The sequence below is a fragment of the Melampsora larici-populina genome (assembly GCF_000204055.1).
Source record: "Melampsora larici-populina 98AG31 unplaced genomic scaffold MELLAscaffold_5, whole genome shotgun sequence".
Classification (NCBI taxonomy): domain Eukaryota; kingdom Fungi; phylum Basidiomycota; class Pucciniomycetes; order Pucciniales; family Melampsoraceae; genus Melampsora; species Melampsora laricis-populina.
The window spans coordinates 1977296-1993170 of NW_006768769.1; the positions used below are offsets into that span (position 1 = coordinate 1977296).

General features: G+C 45.7%; 4 protein-coding genes across 4 annotated transcripts; 3 read left to right on the plus strand and 1 right to left on the minus strand.

Moving 5' to 3' along the window:
• Positions 1-233: 233 nt before the first annotated feature.
• MELLADRAFT_93601 (uncharacterized protein) lies at positions 234-1488 on the plus strand (the record flags this gene model as incomplete). The annotated part of the gene is made up of 5 exons (XM_007405976.1): positions 234-296; positions 372-791; positions 859-1011; positions 1068-1171; positions 1212-1488. 5 exons carry the CDS (start codon positions 234-236, stop codon positions 1486-1488), a joined length of 1017 nt encoding a protein of 338 aa, XP_007406038.1.
• Positions 1489-2408: 920 nt separating this feature from the next.
• Positions 2409-4089, plus strand: MELLADRAFT_93602 (uncharacterized protein; the record flags this gene model as incomplete). The annotated part of the gene is made up of 3 exons (XM_007405977.1): positions 2409-2478; positions 2643-3985; positions 4054-4089. The coding sequence occupies 3 exons, from the start codon at positions 2409-2411 to the stop codon at positions 4087-4089; spliced, it is 1449 nt and encodes a 482-aa protein (XP_007406039.1).
• A 275-nt stretch (positions 4090-4364) lies between these two features.
• Positions 4365-4667, minus strand: MELLADRAFT_103251 (uncharacterized protein; the record flags this gene model as incomplete). Its single annotated transcript, XM_007406087.1, has 1 exon — positions 4365-4667. One exon carries the CDS (start codon positions 4665-4667, stop codon positions 4365-4367), a length of 303 nt encoding a protein of 100 aa, XP_007406149.1.
• Positions 4668-5214: 547 nt separating this feature from the next.
• Positions 5215-6481, plus strand: MELLADRAFT_103252 (uncharacterized protein; the record flags this gene model as incomplete). Its single annotated transcript, XM_007405978.1, has 4 exons — positions 5215-5483; positions 5551-5639; positions 6225-6302; positions 6342-6481. 4 exons carry the CDS (start codon positions 5215-5217, stop codon positions 6479-6481), a joined length of 576 nt encoding a protein of 191 aa, XP_007406040.1.
• Between the last annotated feature and the right edge of the window lie 9394 nt (positions 6482-15875).

Sequence of the window (15875 nt, forward strand, 5' to 3'; positions counted from 1 at the left end):
TAGAAATTGTATAAAGTCACATCCTCTCATCAAAGTAATTCCTGCAGTTGTTCCTCATTAGTCTTGGATCAAAGGCATTGTTTCCATCACCCAATCGCTCGTTTGTTCATCCAGCTTATTATTCTCTAATACCCAGTCCATTAGGCTAATCCCCAGTTTACGTTGCTGAATAATCGGCTTCACATTTACTCCAATAGTCCATCTCTGAGCAGGCTGCTCATTAGTCGCCACCAATGTCTGAACCATGCACCGGTCACGGTCTTTACCTCTCAGGTGTATTCGAAATCGAAGAGAAAGTGAGCGTCATTTTAGTCTGTTTAACCTATATTACATGTCTTCTGCGTGATTGATTCCCAGTGTTCCCGGTTCAGTTGACCCAAGAACAAAACTACAAGGTCGAGTTCCGATCCTATTCGGCCTCAATTTACTGTGGTGGTCTTGGCCGCAAGCAACAGATTTCTTATGAAATCCGTGCTACTGGATTTAGCAGCAAGCTCCTCATGCTCGAGGAAAGCAAGGTTTATTTTCTGCGGGGATCTTTCTTTCCTACTAACACCGAAGACACCTTTAACGACGAGTTCTTCTACGAGGGGATTGAGCGTATGCTCCTTGGTGACGCGGAGGCTTTCACCGCGAACGTTGAGGGTATGATTGGTCTCACGGGCCTGGGTCGAGTCCTTGACGTTGACTTCAAAGTTGAAGAGTGCTGGCAATACCTCAAGGGCAAAGCAACTGATCCCGACCTCAAAAGCGTTCATGCGATAGTAGAGCACTGCGATTTCCATCCAGAGGTTTGTGATTCGCTCCTGCCTTTATTGCATTGTTTGCTTGGTTTCAACAGCCGTTCCTCTCCAATAGACCAAGTTGAAACAATCAATGACGGTCGAATACCGCATTCCACCATTTAAGCACCTTTTGGGCTCTGCACAAGTCGTGAAAAAAGGACGGGAGTGCAACTTTCATGGTTATATCAGAGATTTTAACAAAGACACATCCCGATACGTTGTGCAAGTGAGTTACAATTGTTTCCATTGGTTGCATGATCCTGACTTCGAATCACATTCCAGGTTAATAAGGTCTCCCCAACCTCTGGCCATCTGGAGGTCACTACCACCAACACTTCACAGGCAGCCACGTCGTCTGGATCTGCCGGGCGCTCAAAGGCAAAGAAGTTAGTTCCTATATAGTATAATGTGTTTCATGTCTAACAGTAGTGTGCTGATCGAATACTGCATTCCTAGATTCAAGGCTCGCGCCCCCAACACCCCTTTCAAATCTCCGCTGACTGCCGCCGGATCAAGCTCCGGCACTCCGTTGGGGCCATCTGACACCACCCCTTCGTCGGCTGACTCTACTCCCGCTGCCGTAAAATCTAAAGGAAAGTCCCCTGCCTCAACCGATCAACCTCCCAAGAAGAGAGCCCGTGCCGCGCCCAAGAGAAAAGCTGCCAAAGGTCTCGCTTTGAATGAGTCGTCTGAGGAGCTCTGAGTCCTACAGATGCAGCATTGCGCTTCGAGTCGATTGACCTCTGTGTAACTGCTTTGATTATTCTGTCCTAATCTCAATTTATTAGGATCAATCATGAACTATTGCTTTCATCAAGCCGATGTCACAATCATTGAGACTGAAATGGGTCCGCCCTTCAAGAGTGATCCACTCAACTTCTAACAATAGATGTCTTTTACATTTTAGAATTCACTTTGTCGCTCTCCTGCGCTCATGTCCCGAGCCATTAGCCTATGGTCCAATGAAATTAAAGTGTGGTTCTCCTCTTCTGTTTTCTGGTTACTCTTTGAACCAAAAATGCGCGGATCCTGCCGCCGTTCAATTCCCACAGTAGTTCCTCTGAGCCTCAATACTCTCTGAATGAGGTCAACCGCTCACGTGAGGTTTCACAGACTGTGCTTTATTATTTGCCCCCGTTTGTTATTTCTGTTGTTCATGTCTGAATTAATATCCTCTCCGTTCTCCTTTGCGACGATCAAAAACACCAAAATGTTTAAACTAAGTGTCTAACCCACGTTGGTTTGCCCACTTTTTCCTGACAGGCCCCCCAATTATGCTATTATAAATCAATCTTGCGCCCACAATCACTCCTTGCAGCTGGATTGTTTGTGACATGGTCCATGCACAAGCACAACTAACGCACCACTGCGCGCAACACCAACCGCGAAGAATCACCTGACAATAGATTTTTTCTTAACCCCGGTATCCAATTTCCCCTATGTGTGATGTTGTTATTGGTGTAAAGCTTGGTGAACACTAAACTCGCTTTCTATCTGCTTTCTCATTTGTCAAGCGAACTTCATTGCAAAGGATACTTTCACGCTTTGCGCTATCAGAGTTTGGATATTTTTGACCGTTGATATTGCTTGGCCTCAGGCAAATTGGACAAGGGATTGCCGCTCATGTCTATGGAAACATACCCGGTAAGATATAATCGAGGTCCAGCATGGTCTGCTCATCAAGTCACACCGCGTATGTCATTTTTCATTCGCAACGTCTACGGTTTGAATATTCAATCTCCTGGGGATTTGTTTTAACTTCGAAATTTCCTCTGCCTCAAAGTATTTGCTTGCGCATCTTATTGCCCCAATCAACGTTGCGCAAACTCTCTTTTCAGAACATAACTGTGACCAAAGGTCTTACCCTGTCCCAACCCAGCGAGTCGGCTTATCGGAGCCCATTTTCAATACTACTTCGCCAGTGGAACAGTCTTTTAGTTCTGTCTTGGCCCGATTCTCATCCAATTGCATCTCCGGCTACCGCAATGTCTGAGTCTCCAAGCAATTCGCTCCCCATCGAGGTGATTGAGATCATTTTAAGCCACCTGTATCAAGATTATGCTACTACCGACTCAGATCCCATCAACAGCGCTGACTTATGCTACCCCAGTTCGGTATCAAAACTCCACCTCTTGAATTTGCGCCGCGTCAATCAAGTTTGGGACGTTGAAGTTACTGCGTACATGTTTAGAGAACTTGACTTACGATTACCTATCATGGCCGCCAAGCTAATTAATTGTATGAACATGGGACTCGTGACGCATGGCCTGTCTTGGTTGCGCCGGTTAAGCATCTCGCCGGTGTTCTATTCAGACGGGAGTCAATTCTCCGTTCATCATCACGGTCAGCAAGTTACACCTTCGACGTATCCTGACGCGGGCTGGGTTATTCCAATGGCACAGGTTCAACAGATTCTAGCGATGTCCCGCCACCGTATTACTGAGCTTAAGCTTCGCTTTGTGGGCTCAGTAGGTTTCACAGAAGGAATGATAGAATGTATGAAGAACTTAACGGGACTCAAAGTATTGATACTATGCGGAAGTCCAAGCCGCCGCGTTCCCAATGACTCAATCTCAATCACTGCTGTTCTCAATGTATTGCCTTTGTTAGAATCGCTCTCAATCCAGTTTGCGTCGTTGCACAGCTTGCCCGTTGCTCCTGGATCGCTACCCAATCTCAAGCACCTTTACTTTGCGGCTGACCAATTAAACATCCACGCTCTCGTCAACTTCTGTATGTCTGAAGGAAAGGGTATAAGGGTCCTTGAATATTGTCCTCCTGAAAACGCCGACGAAGCAGCGGCTGTTGTCGCCACCCTGTCCCAGTCGCTCGAAGCGCTTTCCATTGATTGGATCCCGGCTCATCTCCCCTACGACATCATATCGTACAGTTTCCCACGCCTCCGCATTTTACGTTGTACAGTTGCCAAAATTGTCCTCTCGAGCGTAGCCTGGCTTCACTTCCCGCTATTTCAAAACGTCGAGATTCTAATCACAGACTACGCCAATTCAAAACAACACTGGGGGGTGATCTTGACTGGGCTGAGCAACAACGCGCCTGAAGCCAAGGTAGCTCTCAAGGACATCATTTTTATAACGCCAAAGGGCCCTGAAATCCCCAACCACGAGTTGGTCCAAGCGTGCATCGCGCAAGGAATTAGATGTCACTTTAGAGGTGAGATGAATTACGTGGACATCATGGTAAGCTATCTTCAAATCTGTGCCGTGAGGATCACAAACATCTGACAATGCTTCAAACGTCCTGACAGGCATCTACCGATTGGGTGCAGGACCGATCCGTATAGAGATGATTTTGAGAGCAGTTGGTGTAGATTGCGTGTCCAATGAATTGCGGTCTAATATAAGTAGAAGTTTTGCGTCTGATGACCGTGCGGGAGACCCATCATTGTAAGCACAGAAGCGTGCCTAGATCCCGCGGGTTGTGTCCGCGCAATAAATTTGAATATCAATCGTGTGCTTGAATTGCTCAGAAAGCTCAAGCTTAACACCAGAACCAACTGTTTGCCCCTGCGACATTACCAGCGCAACACTAATTTTCATGTGTAGCAATGCCATTGGTCTATTTTGCATCTGAGATGGATGAAACTGGAAAAAAGAATTGACCAAAAGCAATGCATTCGTGCCAATACATTGTGCTTTCAGACATATGTTTCACGTCACATGTCACATGCCCAAGACAGTCTTTATGCGCGGGTGAAACTTGATGAGCAAGCGCTACATATCCGAGACCAATGTCTGCCAAAGTTTCCATTGTTCCATCCTTGACGCCTATTTTTATCGTTCTCGCCTCAATAACCATTGGAGTCCCTATGCTCTGCGCATCTCCAGTGTCTGCCTTTGCCACAAACCCCATGGCGCACATCATCCGACTGAATGTGTTGGCTTTGTCTCCGCAAGTCCTGTGGCATATAACGGCGACATCGCGCTCTCGGGAACGCACAGAGGTTCAATGCCAATCCTCCTCTGCGCGCTGAAACCAAATATATCCAGGCTGTTGATTAAGACCAATCTCTTTCGGACTCTTGCGTCCAGTTACCCGTGCCTGGCGGACGTTCCATCAAGTGAATCAGCGTATTCATGATGATTCCTGGGCACGTGTTGGTTCCGCTCACAATTCACGATCTTTCAATTTCCAATTAATATTCACCGTTTCTACATTGGCGCGCGCGAATATGCAGTGGCGGCTCATGAAAGTACAGGCCCCCAATGTGGTACCCGGCTCGACGTATTGACTTCAGAATTGATTGTATCAGCATCCTCTGACTTCTTTCATGCATTGGATTGTAATGTCTCTGATGGCCTTTTTCCCAATATAAAGCACCTATTGGTCGCTCTTTGACTCCAGGCAATATCTCCAAACCACGAATTGTTGAGCGTCCATTGTCCTAGATTTCAATCTCTCAAATTCCATGTCAACTAATAATTCAAGTGTTATGGCTCATGCTCTTTACGCTCAATGTTTATCAATCATCGATGAGCTCAGAATCAAAGGAAACAAATCTTCTTATGTTATTGTCTTCAATAAAATTGGCCTTCCGCGCGTTCATTTAATCGTGATCCCGTGCCCTGGGTTCACCTGCGTCGAACATCGTTTGTTTCGGTTTGCCGAGCGATCTGTCTTTTCTCATCCTCAAAGACGCCTCGACAACGACATATACCGGTCTTCTGGTCTGGAATCGTGAGTTGTGGCTTTTCAAACCTCACAGTTAGATTGAACAATGCCTGATCAAAGGTGCCTTCATCAGTGAACAACAAACTGGAACCCAAGAGCTTGTGGGCTCTGTTGGTGCCTTGGTTTGGTCCGTGACGGTTCTTGCTTCTCCTGGAACTAAGAGTAAGCTCCAGATTGATCAATGCCCAGAGATTTGGAAGTTTTAACGCAGACCGGTCGCATGACCAGTCAGCCTGATGTTATGATCATTGACTAATTTGTTCTGATGTGACTTTCCCGCCAGATCATCGCTTTGCAGGTGCCTGTTTGTCTTACACGATTGAATATCAAAAGCGTGGTGCACCACACATAACTTGGGTGATTGTTCCAACGACCTCGGGAACAGCTTTTGGTTAGGGATGAGGGTACAATCCACGAGCTTCAGCTCTTGTACATCCTGGGAATTGAGTTGTGGACTTCATTCGCTTATTGACCATGGTTTCCTATGTATCCACCTTAATTTCTGAAATTGATGCTGCTGTGCATAGACAACCTTAAGGCCAAATGACATTGTTGTGATTGTCCCTGTGCTCGATCATCACTTCTGTCGTGTCCCGAGACAGAGCTCACTCATGCCACTGGTGTCTGATGCAAACCTGAGATCCTGTTCACGGGTTAAATATAGTCCATTGGGACAGGTTCTCGAAATATTTTCCTGACCATTGGCTTAACGGTGTTTCCATGTTACGTTGAGTCGTTTGCAAATAGAACATGAGCATGTCACCATTGCTAAGTCTACCTCAGTGACCGTGGGAACAGTTCTTGCGCTTAGTAGGATAAGGCTCAGTTCGCTTTGGGAGACATCTAAATCTCTGTGATTCTCAGGCTCCATGAGCAAAGTTGATCAAGAGGCTAAAGCAGCGGCAATATTAGCAAATGTGATATCTTGCACAGATGACGATTTCGCGCGTGATCTCGCAGGGAAGCAGTGGCAATCGCTTCGGATACAGGGACAAGTGTTGTGAACAATGTGGAATTATTCATGAACGCGCGCATAATTCTTTGATGACAGAGGGAATACATGAGCAAGGAACGAAGAAATTGTCAGTTCCACCTGCCTGAACCTAGCTGATTAGACCTATCTGATTGGAGGACACGAGAGCAAATGATTTACGTTCATGGTTAGCTTGGTGTGGGACAATGTATTTCAAGAGGACACAGCTTACAGATACTATTGTTCTGAGAGCATCACCTCCGGGACTTTGTGGTATGGAATAAGGATTGTATAATTGTATCTCAAATTGAATGCTGAAACCTTGATTGTCCCGGATTCATATTTTGGGTCTGGATCCACTTTAGATCCTACAGGCGCGTGATCAATGGCTTCAGTCTCGATCCCAGTGGACAATTCTTGGAAACTTACGCATGACAAAATCTGCCACCAGTTGAGCAAGGACTTCCAATTGAACGCGATGATCAACCCAAGAGAGAGTCGTCCACGTCACGATGCCATGACCTTCGACTAAACAACTGTTCGAGGTGTGCTTAACCACCATTGACTTCCCAAATATGGACATTTAGAATCCTTTTTGCTCGACAATGTCTGATAAGGCAATTTATTGGGTTTTAAGACACAAGTTATTGGTATTAGATGCGACGGATGGTAGACTTGGATGATTGAGAAATGGGCGAGAAGGCAAATGCAGAATCTTATCCCGACTGTAGGTTTGGCCAACAGGCCTTGCCCCTTTATGCTACGTCCTCTCTTTAATCCATGTGCGATTTGAGTCAAGGTTCTCAAATATCTTCGTAGATCAAATCTTTTGGATTGACACGCAACTATTCGGCTATTGAGAGGCAAGGAATTTCGTAGGCGATGTTATCAAGTACTATGCTGGCAGAGCGGATGACGCATTTGACTCTGTCCGTGTGTGTAGATTGGAATTTTAAACACCCGATTTGGGTTCCTGGGGCATACCACCCGTCGTGGCCGAGTTGAAAATATTGGCGCAGATTTCAATAGACGGAAACTTCAAGCTGATATCGTGGGAACGAAGGTGGATGATCGAAACAATTGACAATGAGCCCAGCAAGCGCATTCGCCTCACTACCAGATCACTAGCAGAATTAATATATAGGGTCTTGGTATCTGCAGTGCGCGTTGTGTATCATTGATGTGATACATGATGGCAAAGTTATATTTCACATGGGGGGTACGTCTCTACAGTGTAGTGCATGGCTTCAATATCAATTTGTGCCTTCGCGGTGAGGAACTGAGTGCGACCCGTCTGAATCTAGGTTCCGAAACTTGATGGCTCATAGATTCTCAGTTTGTCCCAGAGATTTGATTGCCCAGGATATTTACAAGACCGGGCTCGCTTCCAACCGGCACATGGCGACCTGAATTATCATCAAGATCAAGGTCTCATTGACCGTCGCTTCGGGTATATCAATCGATCAACAGTGCTCTCAAGGCCGCAGTGGCAGGCCTGGGTCCTGGGACTATGGTCAGGAGCGGATGTGACTCAATCTCTGCATCCAAGCATCACCCGTTGTATCAACATTGACGCCTCAACAGCACATTTTGAGAATCCAAGAAACATTATTTCTTTAAGCTCCAATAAACACTTTAATGGTATAGACAGCACGCTTTGATCCGCACACCTCTCGAGTTTGCAAGTTGAACATGCCACCTAGGAGAAAAGCAAAGGGCTTGGCGATTCGTACCGAAGCGCTGGGTTCTGAGGCCACCTTACTAGATCGGTTTCGTCTTGAGATGCCGTTTGATCTTGGTGTCCAAAGGGATCTATGCGTTGGCTGTGGCGCGTTTAGGTGGAAGGCTGAAAGGACCCAAAAAGATTCGCGCTTATCGCGCGCTTTGTTTGGCAATTGTTGTTGACATGGTGACGTTGATCTACCGATAAAATATTTCCCACACCACGAACACCAGGAGACTCCCGATTTTTTCAAGGAACTATTAACTGGTAACGATGCCCGTGAGTCTCATGAAACTGTCCAAGATCAATCGGTGGCTTACCTCTTGGGATCTGATAGGATCAATACTGTTTTGTACCAAAATTCAAAAGTACAATAATGCTTTGTCTTTTACCTCGCTCGGCCTCTCGCTTGACCCTGATGTCGTGGGGCAAGAAGGACATTATGTCTTCAGAGTAACTGGCCAACTGTCCCACAACATTCCCTCACTGATGACCTTGCCGGGAGGCGATCCAGGGTTCGGTCAAATCTTCACTTAAGGTGGTGGAGGCGAGGAAGAAGTTCGTCTTAGAGCTCGGCCATCTGGCGTGACTCTTGATCTTGATATACTGCGTGCTTTCCAAGACTTCATGTATCTTCATAATCCATACGCAATGGTCTTTAAATCTGCCCACGAAATTTGCAACGAGGAGACAATCAAGACGCTTAGAATCAAAACTATGCTGGCGCCTGGATCCGACCATCGCCGTTATAACTTGCCTGCAGCGAGCAATGTTGCGGCTATTATCAATGGAGACGGAACGGTCAGAGAGAGAGGAAGAGACATTGTTCTCATGCGACAGTCAGGTGGCAGGAAGCGGATATCTGAGCTTCACACTGGATACTTTGCTTTGCAATATCCTTTATTATTCCTGTATGGTTCGCAGATGTGGCATGATTCTTACCGCAACCTGACTCCGTCGAGTGCATATTCTACTTCTTGGAATTCATTGACTGACGTTTTTAAATTGAGCACTAACGGTATGACTGCTGAACAGATCCTGAAGGGGAAGTTTCCAATCTCGATTGGTTTGCTTATTTATTATTCCGACGCCCAGAGTGGTCCGTGATATTAGCTTCAGGTCGGCTTTTCCAAGAATTCGCGGTTGATATGTACATATGTGTTGAGCGATCCCGATTGCAATTTCTAAGATATCACCAGAAAGAGATTAGAGCCGAGATGTACAGTGGAGCAATAGAGGCATTAGGGAATGAAGTTGAGGACGGGACGGTCGGACAAAGGATTGTATTACCATCAAGTTTCAGAGGAGGTCCAAGGCATCTGCAACAGCTGTATCAGGATTCAATGAGCTTAGTTGCTGAATACGGCAATCCCAGTTTATTCATAACAATGGCTGCTAATTCTAATTGGGATGAGATCACGAGAGAACTTGGAGAAGGACAAACGGCGGACAATAGGCCTGATTTAGTTGCTCGAGTGTTTTATCTCAAACTGAATGAATTGCTTGATGACCTTACAAAGCGAGAGCGCTTAGGGGTTTGTGTTGCTTATGTGTATACGATTGAATTTCAAAAAAGAGGATTACCGCACTGCCATTTAATATTGTTTCTTGACTCAGCTTCGAGGCCCAAAACTGTGAAAGACATCGACTGCTTGATTTCAGCTCAATTACCAGATCCAGAAGTTGACCCTACGCTCTTTGAATTAGTCACGCAACACATATTGCACGGTCCTTGCAAGAAGTACAAATGCTGGGATGGGTCAAAATGTACTCGTGGGTATCCTCGCGCGTTCACCGAGGAAACTACGATGCCGGAGGACTCATATCCAACTTATAAAAGACCTGATAATGGACGCTACTTCCTCAAGGGCGGAGTTAAATACGAGAATAGTAGCGTAGTTCCTTACAATCGTTTCTTATTGCTCAAGTTTGATTGTCATATAAATGTCGAAGTCGCTGTGAGCATACGTGCGATCAAATATCTGTTCAAGTATATTTTGAAGGGCCATGATCGGACAATGGCGAACCTAGAGGATGATGCGGCTCGGGACGAGATTCTCGCTTTTGTCAATGCCCGGTTCCTTAGCGCTCCTGAAGGTAAGTTTATTCCAGCATGCTTGCAGTTGCCTTATCTGATGGATTACTATAGCGATTTGGAGACTTCTTAGGTATCCAATTGTGGGCCGATACCCACCGGTTCAGCGCCTAGCTCTGCATCTAGAGGGAGACCAGATAGTTTACTTCTACGACAAACACGGCTTGCGCAGGCAGCTAGATACTGGAAGAGCTGAGATGACCACCTTGACCAAATTCTTCAGGCTGTGTCAAGAGAATACGAAATTACCAAGATCAGATAAGACGATCCGCACTTTGAAATACCAACAAGCGCCGAATTACTTTGCTTGGAACCAAAAGACCAAGAGGTTAACTCCAAGAGCAAACAAATCATTTGCTTTAGGCAGGGTATACTTCGCGAACATGAAACGAGGGGATGTTTATTACCTAAGGCTACTGCTGTGCCACGTACCCGGGCCTACATCGTTTGAAGCTTTGCGTACAGTTGATGGAGTAACTTACAGCACATTTTGTGAAGCGGCCGATAAGCGTGGACTGCTGCTCTCAGACTGTCATTACCACCTTAGTCTCATAGAAGCCGCAGTTTGGAAAACTGGAAATCAATTGAGACACATGTTGGCAATTATTCTCTGCCATAGTTCGCCTGCGAACCCCAGCTTACTCTGGTCTGACCATGTTGATAATCTGTGCAATGACTGTGAGTATCAAATCAAGCGCTTAAATCCTCACATACAGCCAACAGTGGAACAGATTCAGAACTATGGCCTTCACCTGCTCGAAAGATGTCTGACTTCAATGGAATTGAGCCTGACTGCGGTTGGTTTGGAAGCAGTCGATGAAAAGCTGTTATTTGAATTGAAACTGGCGGACGAAGCGAGGACTGATCGTATTAGTACAGCAAGTCCGGACGAAAGCAGTCGTAAATTCGAGGCTATGCATCAACTTCTTACACTGGAGCAAAGGGCAGTTATTGGGCCTATACTTGAATCACTCAATGGCCGCACACCGTATCTTGCTTTCCTGGACGGACCCGGTGGAACGGGGAAGACCTTCGTCCTGAATTGTATTTTACACTATTGTAATGCGAATGGTGTCACATTCCAAGCAGTATCAGCGGCTGGAATCGCTTCGCTCCTGTTGTTAAGAGGTAGAACAGCACACAGTGCTTTCAAGATCCCAATCCCGGTAGACAAGCACTCAACGTGTCAGCTTTCATCTAGAGATAAGGCGGGGAAAACGTTGAAAGAGGCACGTTTCATTGTTTGGGACAAAGTCGCGATGCAACACAAACATGCAATAGAATGTGTCGACCAAACAGCTCACGATTTGACGGGAGTTGATGAGCCATTCGGGGGGAAAGTGGTTCTGTTTGCTGGGGACTTCCGTCAAATTTTGCCGATCGTCAAGCGTGGCAACTTCATGCAACAGGCGAATGCAACCCTCAAGGCGTCCTTTCTATGGAATCAGATTGAGCGGTTCGCATTAACTCTCAACATACGGCTCGGTGGCGCTTCCGCGCAGGCTACCCCAGGAAATAAGGACTTTGCCGCCTGGTTGCTAGAGTTAGGATTGGGACGTTTACAGAATGAATATGAGTCGGAATTAGCCTTGATGTACTGCAATATCTCAGTCTTGCCGCCGCCAGCGACTTTTGATCCTGAGATTGTGGAGACGGAGTACCACGCCGCTGGACCCTTGATTCATGCTGAGAACTGGACCGCCCTTACCGATTTTTACGCAAGTCGTTGCGTGATAACTCCACTGAATGCAACAGTCTCAGATATCAATGATCACGTCATGGATTCATTGCCCGGCGATTATCATCTTTCAACATCTATTGACCACATGGATGAAGCGTTCTTGCAACAAATCTCAGTCGGCGTCCTGAATACATTCAATTTTCCTGGTTTCCCAGCTCATCAATTGAACTTGAAACATGGAGCTACTGTAATGCTACTAAGAAACTTGAGCCTGGCTAACGGGATGTGTAATGGTACTCGGTTGCTCATAATGGACTGCAAGGAGCATGCGATGCAGTGTAAAATCTTGACTGGCGAACTTAAAGGGACTACAATCAGTCTACCAAAAATGAAACTACATCATGAAGGGAGTGAGGAATGTCCAATTCCATTTGTTCGGTATCAATTTCCGGTGGTCCCAGCTTTTTGTATGACAATAAACAAAAGCCAAGGGCAAAGTTTAGACCGGGTGACGGTCCTGTTGCCAAATCCAGTTTTTACTCGCGGCCAATTGTACGTTGCTCTGTCGCGATGCACATCAGCTGCTAATGTTCACGTTTGTATCGCGTCAGAAAACAATGACCTAACGACTAAAAACGTTGTATTTCACCCAGTCCTGAATAATTAAGATTAATAAAAGCTGCAGTTTGATGGCTCACGGGTATAGGGAGGAACCATTCATCTAAATTATTGTCTTGATCAGCTTTTGATTCTGAACAATTGATCTACGGGCGACGGTAATTAGATATTACATAGTGGGCACATTATCAAATAACACCCTGCTTGCGACAGAGTAAATGTGTACGTTGGTGCATTGAGAAACTTGCCTCCGTGTGATAATGGTTGATTAGTGAACCTTTGCAGGCAGTCCTCTAAACCAAACTATTTGTCCTCATTATTGTGCCGCGGTGGTGAGTAAGGCGATTGCGTGATTGGATTTGAGGATGTGTCCACCAGCAAAAAGACGTGTCCTCAAATCACAATCTGGTCATTGAGCCTTTAGCTCATCTGCATCGGCTTTCACGATTATCATGAAAGCAAATTGATTGAACATCTATGGATGTATGAATGCCTCCATTGCTCATAATGGGAAAAGAGCAAGTCCTCATTTGTCGGTTGATGAGGTTCAACACACAGATGAGTGTATAGCAACAAGAAAATGTTATTTAAGAACACCGTACGTTACTACAACCACCGATTGAGTCGTAATAGAGGTTTGAGAGTCCTACAGGGCCAGGCCCGCAGGACTATACGGTAGCAAAAATGGGTCCTGGCCTGGTTTGCAAATTTTTCAACCTCAAAATCTTAACTTCACACTCGCACAAAGTCAGCTCTCACTCCGGTATGTTCATTTTCCCTCTTCGACCCCATCAGATTATCTTTACCTGCTCCTCGATGATTTCATGAATGATCACATAACCCAAGATAACTGGATCAGATTTCCAAATGTGGGATAGAACCGTAGTCTTGGGGGTGTTCCTTTATGATTTCATGTGTGCTGAGATGATATTACTTTGTATCTTTAAGACCTTATATACACAACTTCTACCTCACTGATCATAATGACTTTGTCGAACATTGTAGGCCTGGATCGAACTGCGGTTATCACTATTCGCCATACCAGTCCCTACATTAAGCTTGGCTATTGACACACATCGAACTTTGTTTGAAGGGAGTAAGTGCTCAAATTCCCCTTTTTAATTTTGTACCAAGTCCAACAACTTCAGTGAAGATCATCTCAGTGCCTGTGTTTTCATGGACTCCAACATTGGAAGATAATTGGATCCGATTTCCAAATGTGGGAAGGAACCATAGTCTATCGCGATTTTGTTCATGTCCTCACGAGCATCGTGGTCTTATCAATGTATCAGATACTGATGTTTGACGCTAATCCTGTGTAAATGCTTACTTCGCTTTATCAGGTTCGGATCAAGCTCATTGTGCATCGTATTAGGGTTTGGATTCTGAGCCAAGGATCATATGGCCGTGTCACCAAGTAGGTCCTGTTTCTGTGTGTTTGATTGTCACATCGCTTCCGGTGTTCTGGTGGATGACGAGGAGTATTCGGTGATTCGGGTCACAACATGCGTGACCAAGATTAGTACAACTCACTGGCCAGCTGGCGTAGACTTGGGTGCTGACAATATATCATGATCCCGTTTTCTGTGCTGCAACAATCCAGGAAAGGGAAAAAAACAAACGGTGAATCGATCGATCAATAGTCTTAAATACCATAAGCAAAGGGACAAAACTCGTGGGAAACTTAGGGCCAAGCGAAAACTCAAGATTGAGCTTGGTAATCACCCAGAACGCAAGAATTCACGGACTACAGGCTTTGATTCTTTGCGCGAGGAGCTCAGCCGGCGCTTCGGAATACCTAAAAACTGCCGTGTATACTTTCTAAAAAAGCACGACCTGACGGCTTTGCCTGAAAAGCAACGCATAAGGATCAAATTTGGTAACTCGGTGCTGTTGGATGCAGACACTTGGAAAGTCTTGCAAGTAAACCGTTTCACTCCGTTTTCAGAGATGTCGGCTGAGACGAGGGACGACATGGAGTTTGTGGTCCAAACTCTATATCAACACACATTGGCACGGGGCACAGTCGATATCAATGCTACGGTTCAAGGGTTAACAGATTGGGGAGAGATGAGATTGGCAGGATTCAGGCCTGGCTGCGATAAAGGTCGCAAAATGGGTTAAGTGAATTTTCTGAAGGTGTTGAAAGTGAGATGTTACTGATTATTTGCGTATTCGGGTGTTCAGGAGTCACTGCGTTGAGCGCACGAACTAGCAAGAAAAAGGAGTTGATACTGGAGGATGAAGAGAGAATGCTTGACATTGCCCTGGTCAACGAGATCCTGGCTGAATGGATGGCATCTCTATGTTTACGTGCTTTTGAATCAAATCGGGACTTGGCGCTTAAGTATGAAATCCCTTCATTCTTGGATAAAGACTGGTCAAAATCACCGAATGCAAACATCTTCGCATCAAGTGTGGTTGTGACGCGGGATGGATTCAACAACAAACCTCACAATGACCGTGATGTCAGCGCGTATACATATGGTATCTTGACACGAATCAATCGAGCCACGGGTGAACTTCACTGTGTTGAGACCTCGGATTATCTTGGTGATACGGTGGGAACTTATTTCATTTGAGACGAATATCATGTGGAGTTGGCATTAGATATGTTTGATGGAGTTATTGAAAGTATTTGGGCATCCGACGAAATCCACCACACTTGCCCGTCGACGACCTACAATGAAGGGTGGGTTCCAATGCGTCCCAAAGATTCACCGATCACACGGTTTGGATGTTCGCTACAGATCAATGAGGCTCTCTTGAATCGGATTGAAGGTTTATTGAAAATGAGAGACGGGAAGACGGAACAGGAGTGGGAAGTGTACAAGAAGGAAGTTGTCAAATGTTATGATCAGGAGATTGAGCTTAAGATCAGCAAGTTATAAGTTTGTGAGAAAGCGTGCTTGGGAAGTCGATCTTGGAACAAATCATGTATCCTTCTGTGTCTTTGTGGTTTAGACATCAAGACCAATCTTTGGAATTCAGCTTTAGAGCAGCGTTTATTTGTCCCTCTGTCCAGAATGCGTGCCTGCACGTTGGCCCAAGAGGTGTCTTTGGAGCTTCCATGCAGAAGTTGCTTTTCTGATACTGCGATTGTGCACCTCCTCATCCTGAAGTCCAGATGTAGCGTGTAGCGAGCGAGAAATGGTTATCGCGAGGAGAGAGCCTTGAAGTAATCATTTGACTAATAAAACAACATAACAAATTCCCAGTGTGTAGAGAAAGTACATCAAGGGTGCATTGCTTCAGGAAATTGTAGCCCGACGTGGTCATGCGGAACCCAACCTGATTGGATTTGAGGC